This window comes from Dipodomys spectabilis, unplaced genomic scaffold (genome assembly GCF_019054845.1).
Source record: "Dipodomys spectabilis isolate Male_0828 unplaced genomic scaffold, ASM1905484v1 ptg000229l, whole genome shotgun sequence".
Lineage (NCBI taxonomy): Eukaryota > Metazoa > Chordata > Mammalia > Rodentia > Heteromyidae > Dipodomys > Dipodomys spectabilis.
Genome location: NW_024870906.1, coordinates 2,855,500 through 2,872,459, shown reverse-complemented (window position 1 = coordinate 2,872,459; position 16,960 = coordinate 2,855,500). Strand labels below are relative to the sequence as shown.

The 16,960-nt window shown below is 42.2% G+C and overlaps 1 protein-coding gene across 1 annotated transcript; it reads right to left on the bottom strand.

Annotated features, from left to right (window-relative positions):
* Positions 1 to 15,265: 15,265 nt before the first annotated feature.
* Positions 15,266 to 16,745, bottom strand: LOC122123501 (deoxycytidine kinase). The gene has a single exon (XM_042697818.1). The coding sequence runs from the start codon at positions 16,640 to 16,642 to the stop codon at positions 15,860 to 15,862; it is 783 nt and encodes a 260-aa protein (XP_042553752.1). The 5' UTR covers positions 16,643 to 16,745; the 3' UTR covers positions 15,266 to 15,859.
* Positions 16,746 to 16,960: the final 215 nt, after the last annotated feature.

Genomic DNA, 16,960 nt, shown 5'->3' with positions numbered 1-16,960 from the left:
GTGAAGGGAGTGAGTCTGCTTAGAGCTCATTGTGTCCATATGGTGGAGGACGGGAGGATGGAATAGGATATTTGACTTGGATTGTGTAAAATGGATAATGAATGATTTTAAGATACAAATGTAAGTGTGCTGTGGATACGACTTCCCTGGTAACCCATTACTTTAGCTAGTAACTGTAATTGTAACTTTGTGACTCTGCTTCTGCTGTTTTCTGAGCACTGGGAGCCCTAACCCAGGGGACCATCACCACCTTTTGTTCTATTCCCCTGCTTCCCACAAGCAAACCTTGACAGGAAAATCTTGGCGGGGAAATTTAAACTTAAGGTGTGCGTTTCTTGTAACAATCCTTGGCTAAAACCAATACCATCCTACCCCTCCCCCACCCCTGGCCCCAAATGCTTAAAAGCCTGTGTGGGCTGCCACTGGGGGCTGTTTCCTAGGATCCCAATCCAGGTGTGGTCCTGGCACTTGCTCAGTAAAATCTTTTACATTTTCACTGCGGACTGAATAATCTCACTGCCCCTCCCCCCTACAGTGTGACTGTATAGAAATATAAAAATGAGGGGCTGGGAAGGTGGCTCAGTGGTAGAGCACTTGCCTTGCATGCTCAAGGCCCTGGGTTCGATTCCTCAGCACCACATAAGCAAAAAGAAAAAAGCCGGAAGTGGTGCTGTGGCTCAAGCGGTAGAGTGCTAGCCTTGAGCTGAAGAGCTGAGGGACAGCGCCCAGGCCCAGAGTTCAGGCCCCACGACCGGACCCAAAAAAAAAAGAAAAAAGAGAAATATAAAAATGAAAACCCCGCTTGGACAATTAGTATAAGCCAATTAAGTCTTTTAAATTGATGTGAAGTGCACACTCCTCAAAGACCACCGGAGACCACCAGAGACTCAGACACTGAAACTGCAAAATGCAAGGTTTATTCAGAACAAGCCTAGGCTCGGCCTCGTCCCATACACTCGGACACAGCAGAGGGAGGAGGAGACCCCCTCCTCCCCCCAGCAACATTTCAGCAGGGTTTATAAAGGCAAAAACCACAAAGTGACAAAAAGATACATTATCCAGGTGTTCAAACAGAATTACATGTGAATACAAATCTGATTGGCTCGGGGCTAGGACTAGTAACATTCCAGGGCAGTTAGTGTCAGCTGGGAGTTACAGAACGGGATGGGCCATCTGTTTGGGGGGGTAGTTGTGGTCTGGTGGTTTCGGTAATTTGTACAGGTTCTGGTCAATTTCAACACATAATAATACCTCTCAGCACAATGACACTTCTCAGAAACATCTTGGTCAACAGGGCTTAGGACAAAGGCAGAAAGTTAAACATAAAATGTCGCCTGAGCAAGATAGAGTTACTCTTGGTCTCTCATTCCCCCCTCTGTTTTGATCATATTCTCAATCTTGGGAATATCATACTCCTGAGCCAGAAACATGCACGGAAGAGTATTTTAAGTACTGTGTAACATGAGTATGGTCCCCAATCTAGTTTTTATTAAGCAAATAAGGCCCAAAGGTACTACCTGCATTGATAACACACTCAGGTTATTACCAGAGCCAAACTAGGCTGTGACTATAGAGTGGATTTCCAGTCACTATGCACTGAAGTGCCTAAGGTGAGCAAGCCAGTGATATCCTTGCCCCCAATATCCACTGTGGGAATAGAGAGGGTTTCTGGATATCACCCAAAAGAATGTCCCACAAGATCTTAGCTTTAGCAGCTTTCAACGGGGAAGCAGTCTTAGGTGATGGAATGAGGCAGGAGTTCAGTCTACTTTTACCACGGTGGAGGTGGATGGAGGTGGTCTGTGTGAAGATGCAGATTTCCTCCAGGTGATTGTCAGGCTGTCATTGAACTTTCTCAGTGGCCCCAAGGAACTGTCACACCTCCTCGTGCTGGGCTGCAAATTTCTACACAGACTGGTTAAGGATATATTACATAGGCTTGGCAGGCTGTGGCCCCATTGATTTTTAGGACCGTTTAGACAATAGCCCTGGACAATTTACCAAAATAACAACTTTCTTTCTAACCAGATATTTTTGTAAATAAACACAGAAAGCTTAGTCTCGTAACTATCTCTGACAGATGCAGTCTCCACACTTGCACACCTGTTAACACTATTAATTATTTTTTATCTATTTTGCCTCGTTTTTCCAAAACTGACTCTGGACTCTTGATCTTAAAGGGGGTTGATGGGCGAAGGTCCATCTTCTGTAACTTCTTCAAGCTGACTTCAGGGGTGTTGATCCTACCTAGCCAGGAACTTATAACCTTAGTCTATTTTACAAAGAGGTTATCAGGGTTAGATGTCATTAAGAACAATATTTTAACTTTTTACAACTGCACAGAACTTTTCTCTGACTACAGCAGTGTAGCTTGTTTAGCACTCTGGTTTGTAAAAGCATCTTTCTGGATGACTTAGGAATGCAATCTCTAGTGACCCTAACAATGCCTAAGTTACCTATGTAGACCTTCAGGAAGATATCAGTAGAAACACACTCTCAGGTTTACAAACTTTTTTCCTGAGCAGACGAATTTCATGTAGCTGGTGTCAGCTCAAAAGTTACTGCCAGTTAGAGCTTTTGGCACAGAAAGGGGTTGAGATTTAAACTATCCCCCAAATTTTATAACATTAGCTTTTTACTACTATCACAGAGGACTGGCAAGTTCCTGTCCCTTACAAAGTAGATAGTCATGGACATTAGGCATGCTTACAAACTATCTTCCCATGACCTCCTGGCTCTGACCAATTTTTGAAGGGCCACACAGAAATGACTCTAGGATCTGACATTTCTGCTATCCAAGCAGTGGCTTACTGCCTCTGGATGCTCCTCTATTGCTCTTGTCCCGGGGAGTGTCTTCTCTACACTGAGATAAATGCCTCATTGGCATTTCCCTTAGCTGGTCGCTGGACTTGAACTCGGGGCCTGAGCACTGTCCCCCAGCTCTACAGCTCAAGGCTAGCACTCTGCCACTTTGAGTCCCAAAGCAACTCTGCTTGCTCTTTCAGCACTCTGCTGGCTGAGTAGAGGTGACAGTCTCACAGGGACCTTTTTCTGCCCAGGCTGGCTTCAAACCAGTTTGCAGATCAATGAGTCTTATAAAAAGGCCACTTTACTCCAATTAAAAGCAACAAGCTGGTCAACATAGAAGTAGCTTTTAAGCATGCTCTTACTTGAAGCTTATTAAGAGCCAAAGTTACATCTGACAAACTTGTAAGAATCCTCTGGGCTTTGCTCTGGGCTTGCTGGAAACTGTTAAAAAAAAAAGGGGGGGGCTGGGAAGGTGGCTCAGTGGTAGAGCGCTTGCCTTGCATGCCTGAGGCCCTGGGTTCGATTCCTCAGCACCACATAAGCAAAAAGAAAAAAAGCCAGAAGTGGCGCTGTGGCTCAAGTGGTAGAGCGCTAGCCTTGAGCTGAAGAGCTGAGGGACAGCGCCCAGGCCCAGAGTTCAGGCCCCACGACCGGACCCAAAAAAAAAAAAAAAAAAAACCTATAAGAGCAAACTGGAATAGCAATTCTTTTGGTAATCCTAATTTTTAATTTGTGCACTTTGAGGCAAGTATTAAAAACAATTTTTCTTTTAAATTTTATATCCAAAAATACATTCCTAATTTCTTAAAGCCTTTTTTTTTTTTTTTGTCGGTCGTGGGGCTTGAACTCTGGGCCTGGGCGCTGTCCCTCAGCTCTTCAGCTCAAGGCGAGCGCTCTACCACTTGAGCTACAGCGCCACTTCTGGTTTTCTGGTGGTTTATTGGAGAGAAGAGTCTCACGGTCTCTCCTGCCCGGGCTGGCTTTGAACCTCGATCCTCAGATCTCAGCCTCCTGAGTAGCTAGGATTACAGGCATGAGCCACCAGCACCCGGCTTCTTAAAGCCTTTTATTAATCTCTTTTAATACTTTATACTTTAGTTTCATTTGCGTTTTGAAAAAATCCCTTAAAATCTTGAGCCTAAGTGTACTCATTGTCTCTTGGCTGCTTGTTTTAAAACAGATACACATTAAAAATTTTAAACTCAAATAATTTTTCCTTAATGCAAAAATTACAATCATCATAACTGTACCAAGAAGCTAGACTTAACACCTTTATAACTTTTAAAAACATCCGAATTGTAAAACATCATTAAAAGCAAGTCACATTATACAAATAAACTCTTTAACCCTCTTTTTAAGGTCTTAATTTTAACACATCCAAGGGGCAGTTTTAGCAATACTAATCAGATCACCACATCAGTAATTTTTACCATCATGTTTCCAGTGTCTATCATCAGGGAAAAGGGACAACACAAAGATGGGCCACTCGGTCCCTCCTATGGAATGGGCACGCATCCAGTCCGACTCTTTAGGGTTAGATGAACTGCGTATGTAATTGTAACCCCTTTCTGTACAGCACCTTCATAGTGACAATATTAAAAAGTCATTTTTAAGCCAGGTCCTTAAAATAATTACACTTGTAATCACAGCTACTCAGGAAACTGAATCTGAGCCTCGTGATTTGATGTCAGCCTGGCCAGTTAAGTCTAGAAGACTTATCTCTGATCAACCAGCAAAATCCCAGAAGTGGATTGTTTTATCCAGAACATTTCCTGAATACCAGAATGAGATCCAGACACAATGAAGCTAGGATATCTTATTTCTCATGCACAGGGACCACTCTGTCATTTCGGGGGACAAAGAGCAGCCCCAAACTCAAATAGCTCAGGGAATATAAAGGCAAAAATCACAGAGGGGTCAGTGGTAATTTCAAAATAAGCAAGAAAGCAAGTTACAAAGCAGAACGATTTTATAATGGTGATTACAATTTTAATAATCAATTAATGCATAGTTCTCATCCTAGATCTTCCCTTTGTTCCCAGTTTTGGGTTTAGCTGACATTGACCAGAACATACTCCTAAATCCTCCCTAGTTTTTTCTGTTATAGAATCTCAGGAACCTGGTGTTTAACCCCCTGATTTACTCAAGCTATTGTTGTATGAAAATTGAAGATATAATATTTGATTTAGGTACTTAGGCCATGTAACAATTAGAAGCCTCTGCTTATCAATAATGAATGCTTTTGTAACTTTTTGTGGTTGTAAATGGAACTGTAACTCTGCTTCCGTTACTAACTAAATGCGTCATTCCCATCTTTTGTTCTGTTCCCCAAGCTTCCTGTCAAGAGTCCCTAGGCAGAAGGCCCTGGCAGAAATTGTGAAAACATCCGGAGTGACCATTGGCCAAAATGGACAAAGACCCCAACTGTGCAGATTTAAGTCCTTTCCCCTTCCAGCCAAAAATGCTTAGCTGCTGGTGCAGGCTGGCACCCAAGGCCTTGCCCTAAGATCCTTGGGCATGGTCCTGACGCGTCAGTGCTTTATTCTTTGGCTCAAATAAAATTTTAAGCTATAACTCATCAGTGGTTTTGGGGTCCTACTGTCTATTGATTCCTGGACTATACAAAAAAGCCTTTATCTCCGGGTTTTTGACTAACCAGGAGGTTTTCTTCCAAAGGGAGATCCTACCTTTCAAGTTTGGCCTTATTCTTATCAATCAAAGCTGAGTGCTAAGGGTCAAGTTCCATGTTTTGGTATATTTCCTGAGCAAGCATAATCACACAGAAAAACGTTGGGACGTTGGTGGTCAGCCTTGCAGACTGTCGGTCCTGTTTTTACTCACTTTGCAATTCTCGGCAAAGGGCAAGCCGCAATTTTGTTCCTCTTTCTCAAGTTTGCACTTAGGTCCTGGGACTTCATTATCCCAGTCAAATTCTATTCTGCCTTGGTCTACCTGCTTAATTTAACCTGGCCCTAACATGGATCTGTGGCTCAAGTGGTAGGGCACCAGATTTTGAGCAGAAAAAATAAAAGGCAATTAAGAACACTTACTGGCAGGTGCATGCCCACTTATGCACGCACGCGCACACACACACACACACACCCCAAACAAAAACTCTCCGAACCCCCTGGCTTCCTCTTCTACACACCCACTCCTTTCTGCCTCATCTCAACTTCTGCTTTCAGCTACCACAGGGAGTGGAAGGACAGGCAGACGAGCCAGAGGCCAGGAGGGGCGAGGCTGAAGTGAGGGTCTCCCTGCAGCCCTTGCCCACCCGTGCCCCATGGCTCCCGTCCTGTCGTTGGGTTTCGGCTCCTGGGTTTCAGGCAAGCCCCAGGGACCTTGCCTTTTGGATGGATTTCTCTCTCCCTATTTTATTATTTTTTCGACGGTACCGGGGTTTGCAGGCGCCCTACCACTGGACCTTGCGTCCCCCCACGGTGAGATCGCTGGTGGACTTGGGCAAGGCGGCTGCGGGGAAAGCCTCAGCGGTGGGGAGGCAGGTCCAGGAAGGGATGCCCGGCACCGGCCGCAGGTCCTCGGGTCCACATGTCCAGAGTGGGCCGGGTTATGGTGCACATTTTTCTTCATTATTACCCCGGTCTTCTAACACTATTGAAAAAAACCAAAACTTTCTCCTCCACCCCACCCCCCACCTTACTGAAGCATAGACAGTTAGGGGCTTCCTTTCCTGTGGTTTGTATTTCCATACACATTTTATTTGTAATAAAATGTTCACCTTGTAAAAGCCTCCTGGATCTTTTATACAGTGCCAGTACCGGGGCTGGAACTCAGGGGTGTCAATTTTAGTTTTTCCCCTCAAAACTGGTTCTCTTCTAATTTTTGGCAGTCTCCTAGGCTTCCCTGCTGGACTGGTTATCTAACTGCAATCCTCAGATCTCAGCCTTCTGAGTGGTTGGGATTATAGGTGCGAATTACCAGCACCTGGTCCTGCTGAGATTTTTAATAGGGCTTGTGTGCAATGTAGAAATCATTGGGAGGAATTAACATCTTCACCATCTTGAGTCTTCCAGATCATCAAATGGATTTATGTAGATTCTCTTTACTTAATCTTCAGGATGTTTTTGCAGATGTTTGCATCTTGCAGGTCTTGTAAAAGCATTCCTAAATATTTTTGGTTAGTAGAATTGACAGATTTATTTTCAAAGTGTCACTGCTTTACAGAAATACAGAGTTTAGTACACTTTTTTTATCTTGTTTATATTATTTCTAGTTATTTTGTATATTGTTTGTATATTAAGATTTTGTATGTACTATGATTTCTTAAGTAACAAGTTTGTTTTCTCTGAGCACGTTAATAAATTAAGATGGTTAAATGCTTATCTGACTCCTGACCTTAGAAGGAAAATATCCTATGATAGTTGGATACAATGTTCATGTACTTTTTTTCAAGAAAGCATTATCAGATTAAATTTCTAGTTTCATTTCTAGTTTACTAAGAATTCTGACCAGGAAAGCTGGCTGAAATTTGTCAAAATAGTGTATGGGCTTTCCTTTTCTGTGCTAATAAAATAAATTTGACTTTCAAATGTTAACTGAATTCTTAGGCTATATTTCACTTGTCGCGATGATTACTTTCTCACGTATTTCTGGATGTGATTTGGCTGGCCTGCCTGCCTGTCTTCCTTGGTTCCTCCCACTCTCTTTTTACTTCTGTGATCTTGGGGCTTGAACTCAGGGACTGGATGTTGTCCCTGAGCTTTTTTGCTGAAAGACAGTGCTCTATCACTTGGGCCACAGCTCCACTTACATTTTTTGGTGGTTAGTTGGAGATAAGAGTCTCATGGGCTTTCCTGCCCCAGGGACCTTCAAACCACAATTCTCAGATCTCAGTCTCCTGAGTAGCTAGGATTACAGGCATCAGCCACCACCACCCAGCTGGTATTACTTTCTATTTCATATCTATATTCACCAGACATTGCCTATGACTTTCTTCTGTAATGTCTCTGTACAGCTCATATATTAATGACTACACTGGTTTCTATTAAACTTTTCTGGAGAGTTGTATAAAATCAGTAATACGTGTTTCATACATGTTTTATAGAATTTACCAATATCACCACCTAGACTTAGAGGTGATATTTTTATTTGGGGTATATATGTCTCTATGAAGGTTTTTGGTCTTTAAATAGATGTCGTGGTTGGGTGCCAGTGACTCATAACCGTAATCTTGGTTCTCAAGAGACTGAGATTTGAGGATTGTGATTCAAAGCCACACAGTCCCTGAAACTATCTCCAGGGAGGTGGAAAGGATGGAGGTGGCTGTGTGGCTCAAATAGGAGTGCTCTAGTGTCCAGTTAAGGGACAGTGCAGGCACAAAAAAGAGAACATCCTTTACATAAACGTATACTAAGTGAAGGGTTTTTACTCATAATCTACTATTTCACTGGTTATTTTCTAAATCTTTTTGGCTAGTTGTTCTATTCATTGGTCCTCAAAATTATTGAAACTTGCCAGGGTGCTGGCTCACACCTGTAATCCTAGCTACTCAGAAGGCTGAGATCTGAGGATCACAGTTCAAAGCCAGCTTAGGCAGGAAACTGCAGGAGACTCTTAGCTCCAATTAACCACCTGAAAACCAGAAGTGTTGCCTTGGCTCAAAGTGGTAGAGGGATAACCTTGAACAAAAAAGCTCAGGGACAGCACCCAGGTCCTATGACCAACCGAGGTGGGGAAAGGGAGGGGAAGACGTTGTTGAAATGCTTTTGCTTTAGTTGTTGCTTTTTCTTTAGTTCACATGACAATTTATGTGTGCAGTGCATCTTTATTATTATCTTTACCTAGTTGCTGGGTGTAAGGTCGGCTCCTGGATGGCGAGAAGTCTCCACCCAGTACTTGCATTACCTAGGCAACTGGCACAACTGGAAGAGGTCACATCTGCAACGGTTGAGGTCATGTCTGATTTGTTGTGGCCACGCCTTTCTCCACCCATACCCTAGATAAGGCCTAGCCCTGGCCCAGATGTTATCTCTCAACTCTTTCCTTCTCAGCTCTTTTACCGTTCTCTCTCTCACTCTCTCTCTCTCTCTCTTTCCCAGCTCTCTCTTTCCCAGGCCTTTCCCATCCACGTGGAGGGCCACCATAGCCTGGTGCCAGCCAGAACGATGAATAAACCTACCCCTTACCTGAATACCACGGGCGTGGTGCTGTTCTTACTCAGCTACCTCTTTTCATAAACCTAACAATGTTATTCTGGTAAATTGTGCTTTTGCTCATGACAAAGTCGTCTTTATGTTTTTGCTAATATGTCTTATCTCTAGCCTACTTTGACAATGAAAAAGTCCACTTCTGCCAGGTGCTGATGGCTTACACTGTAATCCTTAGCTATTCAGGAGACTGACATCTGAGGATTCCTATTCAAAGTGAGCCCAGACAGGGAAAATCACTGAAAAACTTATCTTCAGTGAAGCACGAAAAAGCTAAAGCAGAAGTATGGCTCAAGTAGTAGAGTGCTAGCCTTGGGCAGAAAAAGCCAGGCAAAGAGTGCAAGACCCCAGCACATGTGTGTGTGCACTACCCCTCCCTTTAGACTTTTTACCTGACTAGTACACAAATCCTTTTCTGGGATGGTGTCAAGAAGGGGCTGACATGGCCCCTGTGCCACCATCTCAGTACCCTGAGTTGAAATTTTGCTCTCTGGGAGTCTCCATGAGTTTGAATATGCCTGGTTCCACAAGCACAGCTCTTCTCCCCACCCCCACCTTTTTTTTTGCCAGTCCTAGGGCTTGATCTCAGGGCCTGGGCACAGTCCCTTAGCTTCTTTGTGCTCAAGGCTGGCACTCTACCACTTGAGCCACAGAGCCACTTCAGGCTTTTTCTGAGTAGTTTATTGGAGATAAGAATTTCACAGGATTGCTGGGCAGGGGTGGCTCATGCCTGTAATCCTAACTACTCAGGAGGCTGAGTGCGTGTGCAGGTCCTGTGGTTTGAAGTCAAACTTTTTTTGCTCAAGGCTAGAGTTCCACTGTGCAAGACACAACTCTACAATCTGGCTTTTTAGTGATTAATTGGAGATAAAGAGTTCTCACAGACTTTCCTGCCCAATTAACTAGCAACAAGCCAGAAGTGAAGGTGTGTCTTGTGTGGTACAGCACCAGCTTTGAGTAGAAAAAGTGAAGGGACAGTGTCCAGGTCCTGAGATCAAGCCCTAGCACTGGCACAGGGAAAAAAAAACAAGATTTCCCACAATAACGCCATTATGTTTTTTTTTTTAAACCAGTATAGAATTACTTCAACTAAAAAAGTGCTTGCTTTCATAATCCAGATAAAGAACAGACAATATAAACACACTGACAAACTGTACCATTCCAAATTTGAAATTGTGTTGCAAATAGGCTGATTTTATTCTATTTGCCTCCTTTTTCTTTGTATTACTTTAATAAAAAGCCTTTTTACCTAAGAAGGCTGAGATTTCATACCTTTCAAAGCAACTCACCATGATTCTACTTTCAGAAAGTCTTAAGTTTAATATGACTAAATACTTCATTTCTCAGTTACCAACGTAAGTTTTGAACTTAGCATTTCATAAAATGTCTGATGCTTCCTTAAATTCATCTAAGGTAGCCGGGTACTGGTGGCTCATGCCTGTAATCCTAGCTACTCAGGAAGCTGAGATCTGAGGATCATGGTTCAAAGCCAGCCAGGGCAGGAAAGTCCATGAGACTCTTTTTTTTTTTTTTTTTGGTCCAGTTGTGGGGCCTGAACTCTGGGCCTGAGCACCGTTTCTCAGCTCTTCAGCTCAAGGCTAGTGCCCTACCACTTGAGCCACAGCGCCACTTCCGGTTTTTTTCTTCTTGTTTATGTGGTGCTGAGGAATCGAACCCAGGGCCTCAAGCATGCAAGGCAAGCGCTCTACCACTGAGCCAACTTTCCAGCCCTCCATAAGACTCTTATCTGCAATGAAACACTCAGAAAATTGGAAGTGGTGCTGTGGCTCAAGTGGTAGAGCGCTAGCCTTGAGCTGAAGAGCTGAGGCCCAGAGTTCAAGCCCTGTAACTGACCGGAAAAAAAAAAAAAAATCACCTAAGGTAGAACAAATAAAAATTAATTTGAATGAAGGATAAAAGAGTAGCTGTACATTTTTTGGATAGATTGCTTAGGTCCAATGTGTACAAAAGTCACAATTCCAGATATTGAATGTGAGAATGTGACAAAGGATCCTCAGATCCTTCAAAAACAAGGCGTGCAATGCATACAAAATAATAAAAAGCTGGGACTGGGAAGGTGGCTTAGTGCATGCCTTGCATGCATGAGGCCCTGGGTTCGATTCCTCAGCACCACATAAGCAAAAAGAAAAAAAGCCGGAAGTGGCGCTGTGGCTCAAGTGGTAGAGCGCTAGCCTTGAGCTGAAGAGCTGAGGGAGAGCACCCAGGCCCAGAGTTCAGGACCCACGACCGGACCCAAAAAAATTAAAAAAAAAAAAAAAAAGCTAAGTTAGTATGGATTTTAGTCCTATCGGTCATTAATATACAACAGACAGTTTGTGGAAGACACTGCAGTTTAGGTTTTTCCTTATATAATTCTGAGAAAAAGTGAACTTGAAACTTTCCCCATTTTTACTTGTGTAGTAAATCTGCAGGCATACTGTGTGTTTACTTAAAAAGCAAGACATTACTAAGAAATACACTATTTCTATTTTTTTTGGCCACTCCTGGGGCATGAATTCAGGGCTTGGGCATTGTCCCTGAGCTTTCTTTTGCTCAAGGCTAACACCCTACCACTTAAGCCATTGGGCCACTTCCAGCTTTTTCTGTTTATGTGGTACTGGAGAATCAAACCCAGGGCTTCATGCATACTAGGGAAGCACTCTACCACTAAGCCATCTCTCCAGTCCTATTTCTAAATCTTGTAAGAATAAAAAAGTGCCACTGATGTGAGGTCATGTCCTGTCATCAATGATAAGTTGATTTTGAGTTATTTCAGCATTTAGTCTTACTAAACACCACCATTATGGTTTATGGGACCACAAACAAGACACATCTGTAATAGCATTTCCTTTTTTGTTGTTGTTGTTGGTAGTGGGGCTTGAACTCTGGGCCTGGGCACAGCGCCATTTCAGGTTTTCTGAGTGGTTTATTAGAAATAATAGTCTCAGGGACTTTCCTGCCTGGGTTAACTTCTAACTGTGATCCTCAGATCTCACCCTCCTGAGTAGCTAGGATTACAGGCATGAGCCACCAGCACCGGCTGTAATAGTATTTCTTCATAGAGGTCATTCACAGTATCTGTTGATGACAAATTCTTTTCCCACTTCTAGCTAAAGGTTGCTGTATTAAATAAAATATTGATCATCAAAGTGCTTGGAGAAGAGCATTGAGAAATCCTGCACAAGCTTAGGGAATTAAAATCAATCAGATTCCTTCACCTTCAAATGCTTATTCAAATGAATGGGTGATAGCATCTAGTAAACCACACACTACATATTAGGAAATACAGTACTAGTCTTGAAAAGGTCACAAGTTGATTGTGGTCACACAGCCAGTGAGTGGTGCCATAAAAGACCAGTTTTTAACCACAGATACTGTTATTTAAACTGAAAGTAACAAGGAAATTCCTTTACCCACTTTTTTTTAAAGGGCAAGTTGGTTTGTTTTGTGAAATAGGGTGTGACAATGTGGTTCTAGCTGTCCTCAAACTTTATCTGTCTGCCTCTGTCTCTTCAGTATTGGAATTATTTGTGGGTTTTTGTTTTGTTTTTGCCAGTCCTGGGCTTGAACTGTCCCTGTGCTTCTTTTGCTCAAGGCTAGCACTCTGCTACTTGAGCCACAGCACTACTTCTGACTTTTTCTGTGTATGTGGCACTGAGGAATCAAACCCATGAATGCCAGGCAAGCACTCTACCACTGAGCCACATTCCCAGCCCTGGAATTATAGTTGTACCACCATGCTAGAGCAGTCCTTTCACTTTTCCAGTGGTTGTTAAAAAGAAAACCAGCTAAACACTGATAGCTCAAGCCTGAAATCTCAGCTGAGGGTGGAAAAGTTGGTGAGACTCTTACCACTAATTAACTGGCAAAAAGATAGAAGGGGAGGTGTGAATCAAAAGGCTAATCTTGAGCAAAAAAGCCAAGAGCATGAGACCTTGAGTTCAAATTCCAGTATGGGCTTACACACTCACACACACACACACACCAGCACTGGAGAGAACCAAGTATTTTCTTTTTTTTTTTTTTTTTTTTTTTTATTGACAAATATTTTTAATTAAGCAGGCAAATTCATTTATATCAAACAAAATCCAAAGTGTTCCATGTACATCAGAAAACAATTTAAACATTTCAGATTTAAAATTAAACCCGCTTTTCATTGCTGAGTATATCTGAACTGGTTAATCCACTACATTAGTATCACCAAATATGAAACCAGAAAGAAAAGCTAACATTTTAAAGTTATAGCCTCAAAATAAATACTTTTCTCACTTCAAAGGTTACATAATTTTTTAAAATGCAAAATAGAAAGATTAATCACTACATGAAAAAAATACTGCAATCTTAACTTCAAAAGCTAAGGGAGTAGGGAGAACCTCTTTAACTTTACAGACCTAAGATGAAAAAATTAAGGCAAGATTCTATAAAGCAAAGTATGAAGCAGAATGATCACAATATTCTCAGAGTAGAAATGTGTATTTTAAACATAGCAAGCTACTTGATCGCTCTAGCCAGTAGCAGGGTAAGCAGAACAAGGCAGAATATAAAAGATGGGATTAAGAAGACTATACTAGGGGCTGGACAGGTGACTCAGTGGTAGAGTGCTTGCCTCACATGCATGAGGTCCTGGGTTCAATTCCTCAGCACCATATAAACAGAAAAAAAAAAAAAAAAAAAGACTATCCTGGAGCTGGGAGTGTAGCTCAGAAGCAGAGTGTTTGTCTAGCAAGAGCAAGCCTTGGGTTCAGCACCACAAATGTATAAAATGTATACATAACAAAAAGTCTATACTGCTAAGAAGTAGTTTCTATTCTGACTTCTCACCAAGTACAAAGGTAAAGAATGTTTATTTCCAGCACAGTAGCAATTGAAAATAAATGGAAAAACTGATCCCTAACATGTTCTATAAAAACTAACGTTTTATAAAATTTCAAAGAAACAAAAAAATTATATTTTCACCACAAATGCTTTAAGGAAAATTATAATTTAAACGACTTTTAACTATAGTAAGAATATTCCCTCTAGGGCTGGGAAGGTGGCTTAGTGGTAGAGCGCTTGCCTTGCATGCCTGAGGCCCTGGGTTCGATTCCTCAGCACCACGTAAGCAAAAAGAAAAAAACTGGAAGTGGCGCTGTGGCTCAAGTGGTAGAGTGCTAGCCTTGAGCTGAAGAGCTGAGGGACAGCGCCCAGGCCCAGAGTTCAGGCCCCACGACCGGACCCAAAAAAAAAAAAAAAAAAAAAGAATATTCCCTCTAAATCTAGTGAAGAAAAGAAACCAAGTCACTTATTTGAAGCTCCATTTCAACTAAATTGTTCTACTTATCAGTAAATTCTCAACTATTTTGAAAATACAGATTTCCACCTTATTCTCTAAAATCCTGGCTATTCAGGAAGCTGAGATCTGAGGATAGCGTGTCAAAGTCAGACTGGGCAAGAAAGCCCATGAGACTCTTATCTCCAGCTAACCACTAAAAAGTCAGAACTAGAGCTTTGGCTCAGGAGGTAGAATACTAGCCTTAAGCAAAAAATCTCAAGGACAGTACCCAGGCCCTGAGTTCAAACCCCAGGACTAGCACAGAGAGAGGAGGAAAAAAAAAAAGGGGGGGGGGGGATGCACAAAGTATTATCCATCTGTATCACAGAAGAAAAAAGCAAAAGCAAAAATTAAATATTTATGAAATAGATTATTCCATTACTAAACTGGGAACAAAGTTTAACTTGCTCCTCTATAAATGTGTTACAGATATTAATAAATATCAGTGAAGAAATTAAATATTAAATTTGGTCTTGTTAAAATAAATTACATGGTCAAAAGCACTGAAAACTTTAGAGGTTTGTGGTTTAAATTGTCTAATACACAAGAGGCCTTTCGTTCAATCTCCAAAACAACTAAGAAAGGATAAATATGTAAGAATTCTTACTCTAAAGATTTTTTAAAATTCTACTTTACAGCTGGGCACCAGTGGCTCACACCTGTAATCCTAGCTACTCAGAAGGCTGAGATCTGAGGATTGTGGTTCAAAGCCAGCCCGGGCAGGAAAGTCCGTCTTTTCTCCAATAAACCACTAGAAAACCGGAAGTGGCGCTGTGGCTCAAGCACTAGAGCGCTCACCTTGAGCTGAAGAGTGCAGGGACAGTGCCCAAGCCCAGAGTTCAAGCCCCATGACCGACCAAACAACTTTTGCTTTTTGTATGCTAAAACTAGGGTTTGAACTCAAGGTCTTACTTCTCACTTTTTCCACTTAAGGCTGGTACTCTACCACTTGAGCCACATCTCCACTTCCAGCCTGCTGGGCAGTTAATTGGAGATAAGTCTTTTGAATTTGTCAGCCAGAGTGGCTTCAAACCTCAATCCTTAGACCTAAATCTCCTTAGTACATAGGGTTATAGCCATGACCAACACTCAATTTTCAAATTCTTTCAACTTTTAACTGGCATATAATTTACACAGGATACACACCATTTTACTATATAAGGCTTCCAATTAAGAACTGGTCACCAGTGGGGTGAGAGCACCAGGGAAAATTGTCTACCTACTGAGGAGGAAAGACAAGAGAAGACTGTGTCTTTTATGATGTAGTTTAGCCACTCACTATATTGATTCTGGATCCATTTACCTCCAGAGAATTAGATAGTTCTGGTTTTTTTAAACCAAAGAAGGGAGGGAATGAATTAAGTAGGAAGGGAAGGAAACTAGTTAAAAAGTTTTATACAGGATTCATGAAGAAACCTAACAAAACAAAAAAACCACAGCCCCACCCCAGAACAAAAACAGTTAAAAATCCAAGTCTTTTAAAGATATAAAGATATTTGTATGAATAGTAAGCTTTGAAGATACACAAGGCTTAAACATGGAAACATTTGGTTGTCTGTAGTCTTCAACAACTTCACAAAGTACTCAAAAATTCTTTGACCTTTTCAACCAGACTTTCATGCTTGTCTTTAAAATCTTCATTAACATCCAATGTTAAGATAGGCACCTCTTGGAGATAATCAAAGTTGGTTTTCAATGTTCTATGCAGGAGCCAGCTTTCATGTTTATAGTGAAGTTTTTCCAAATATTCAAGAGGAATGCCTTGCTCTTCATTTCTTCCTCGTAAATATATTCTATTCAAGCATTTCTCTGGAGTAGCTCGAAGATAAATGATTCCATCCAATTCAAGGCTTTGGCCAAATTGATTATTCATCCAGTCATGCCAGTCTTGATAAATTGTCCATTCTGTTTCATTCATGCAGTCAGATTCATACAAATTAGATGCAAAAATATACCTGTCACTATATACAGATCGTTCGAAAAATAACACAGGTTTCTCTGCATTTTTAAGCTTGCCATGTAGAGAGGCAAGCTGAGCTCGTATCCGACTGAGACAGGCATATGATTGGAAGGTAAAAGACCACCGTTCAGGCTTCTCATACATCATCTGAAGAACATTCCCACCACTTTTCTGAGATGTTGTCAGTTCCTCAAACTCATCTTGGGTACTGTGAACATTGCACCACCTGGCCACAGGTTCAGGAACCACTTCCCAATCCTCGCAGACTTGCTTAAGGATATTCACAAATGTTGACTTCCCTGCAGCGATGTTCCCTTCGATGGAGACTTTCTTGATGCGGGTGCCCTCCGAGCTGGCGGCGGGGGACGGGCAGAGCCTCTTGGGCGGAGTGGCCATGCCTCGTCCGGCGGCGGCCTCGGACGCGGCGGGCCGAGAGGACGGGAAGGCGGCCGCAGGTGCGCGCGCGGGCCTGGCTGCGGAGCTCGCCCGGGCCTGTCCTCGCAGCGCCAGAACCAAGTATTTTCAACACAGAATATAGATTCATTGTTCTTCAAAAAGTCCTTGGTGATACTTTTAACCTGCAGGTGAACACACATTCTCACAATTGAAAGGCAAGCTCTAATTCATACACCTTTCGGTGTTAATATCTTTTTTTTTTGGTCGGTCGTGGGGCCTGAACTCTGGGCCTGGACACTGTCCCTCAGGTCTAGCGCT

Bases quoted from the DNA above. Each gene is read 5' to 3' on its own strand.
- LOC122123501 (XM_042697818.1), bottom strand. From the start codon at position 16,642: ATGGCCACTCCGCCCAAGAGGCTCTGCCCGTCCCCCGCCGCCAGCTCG.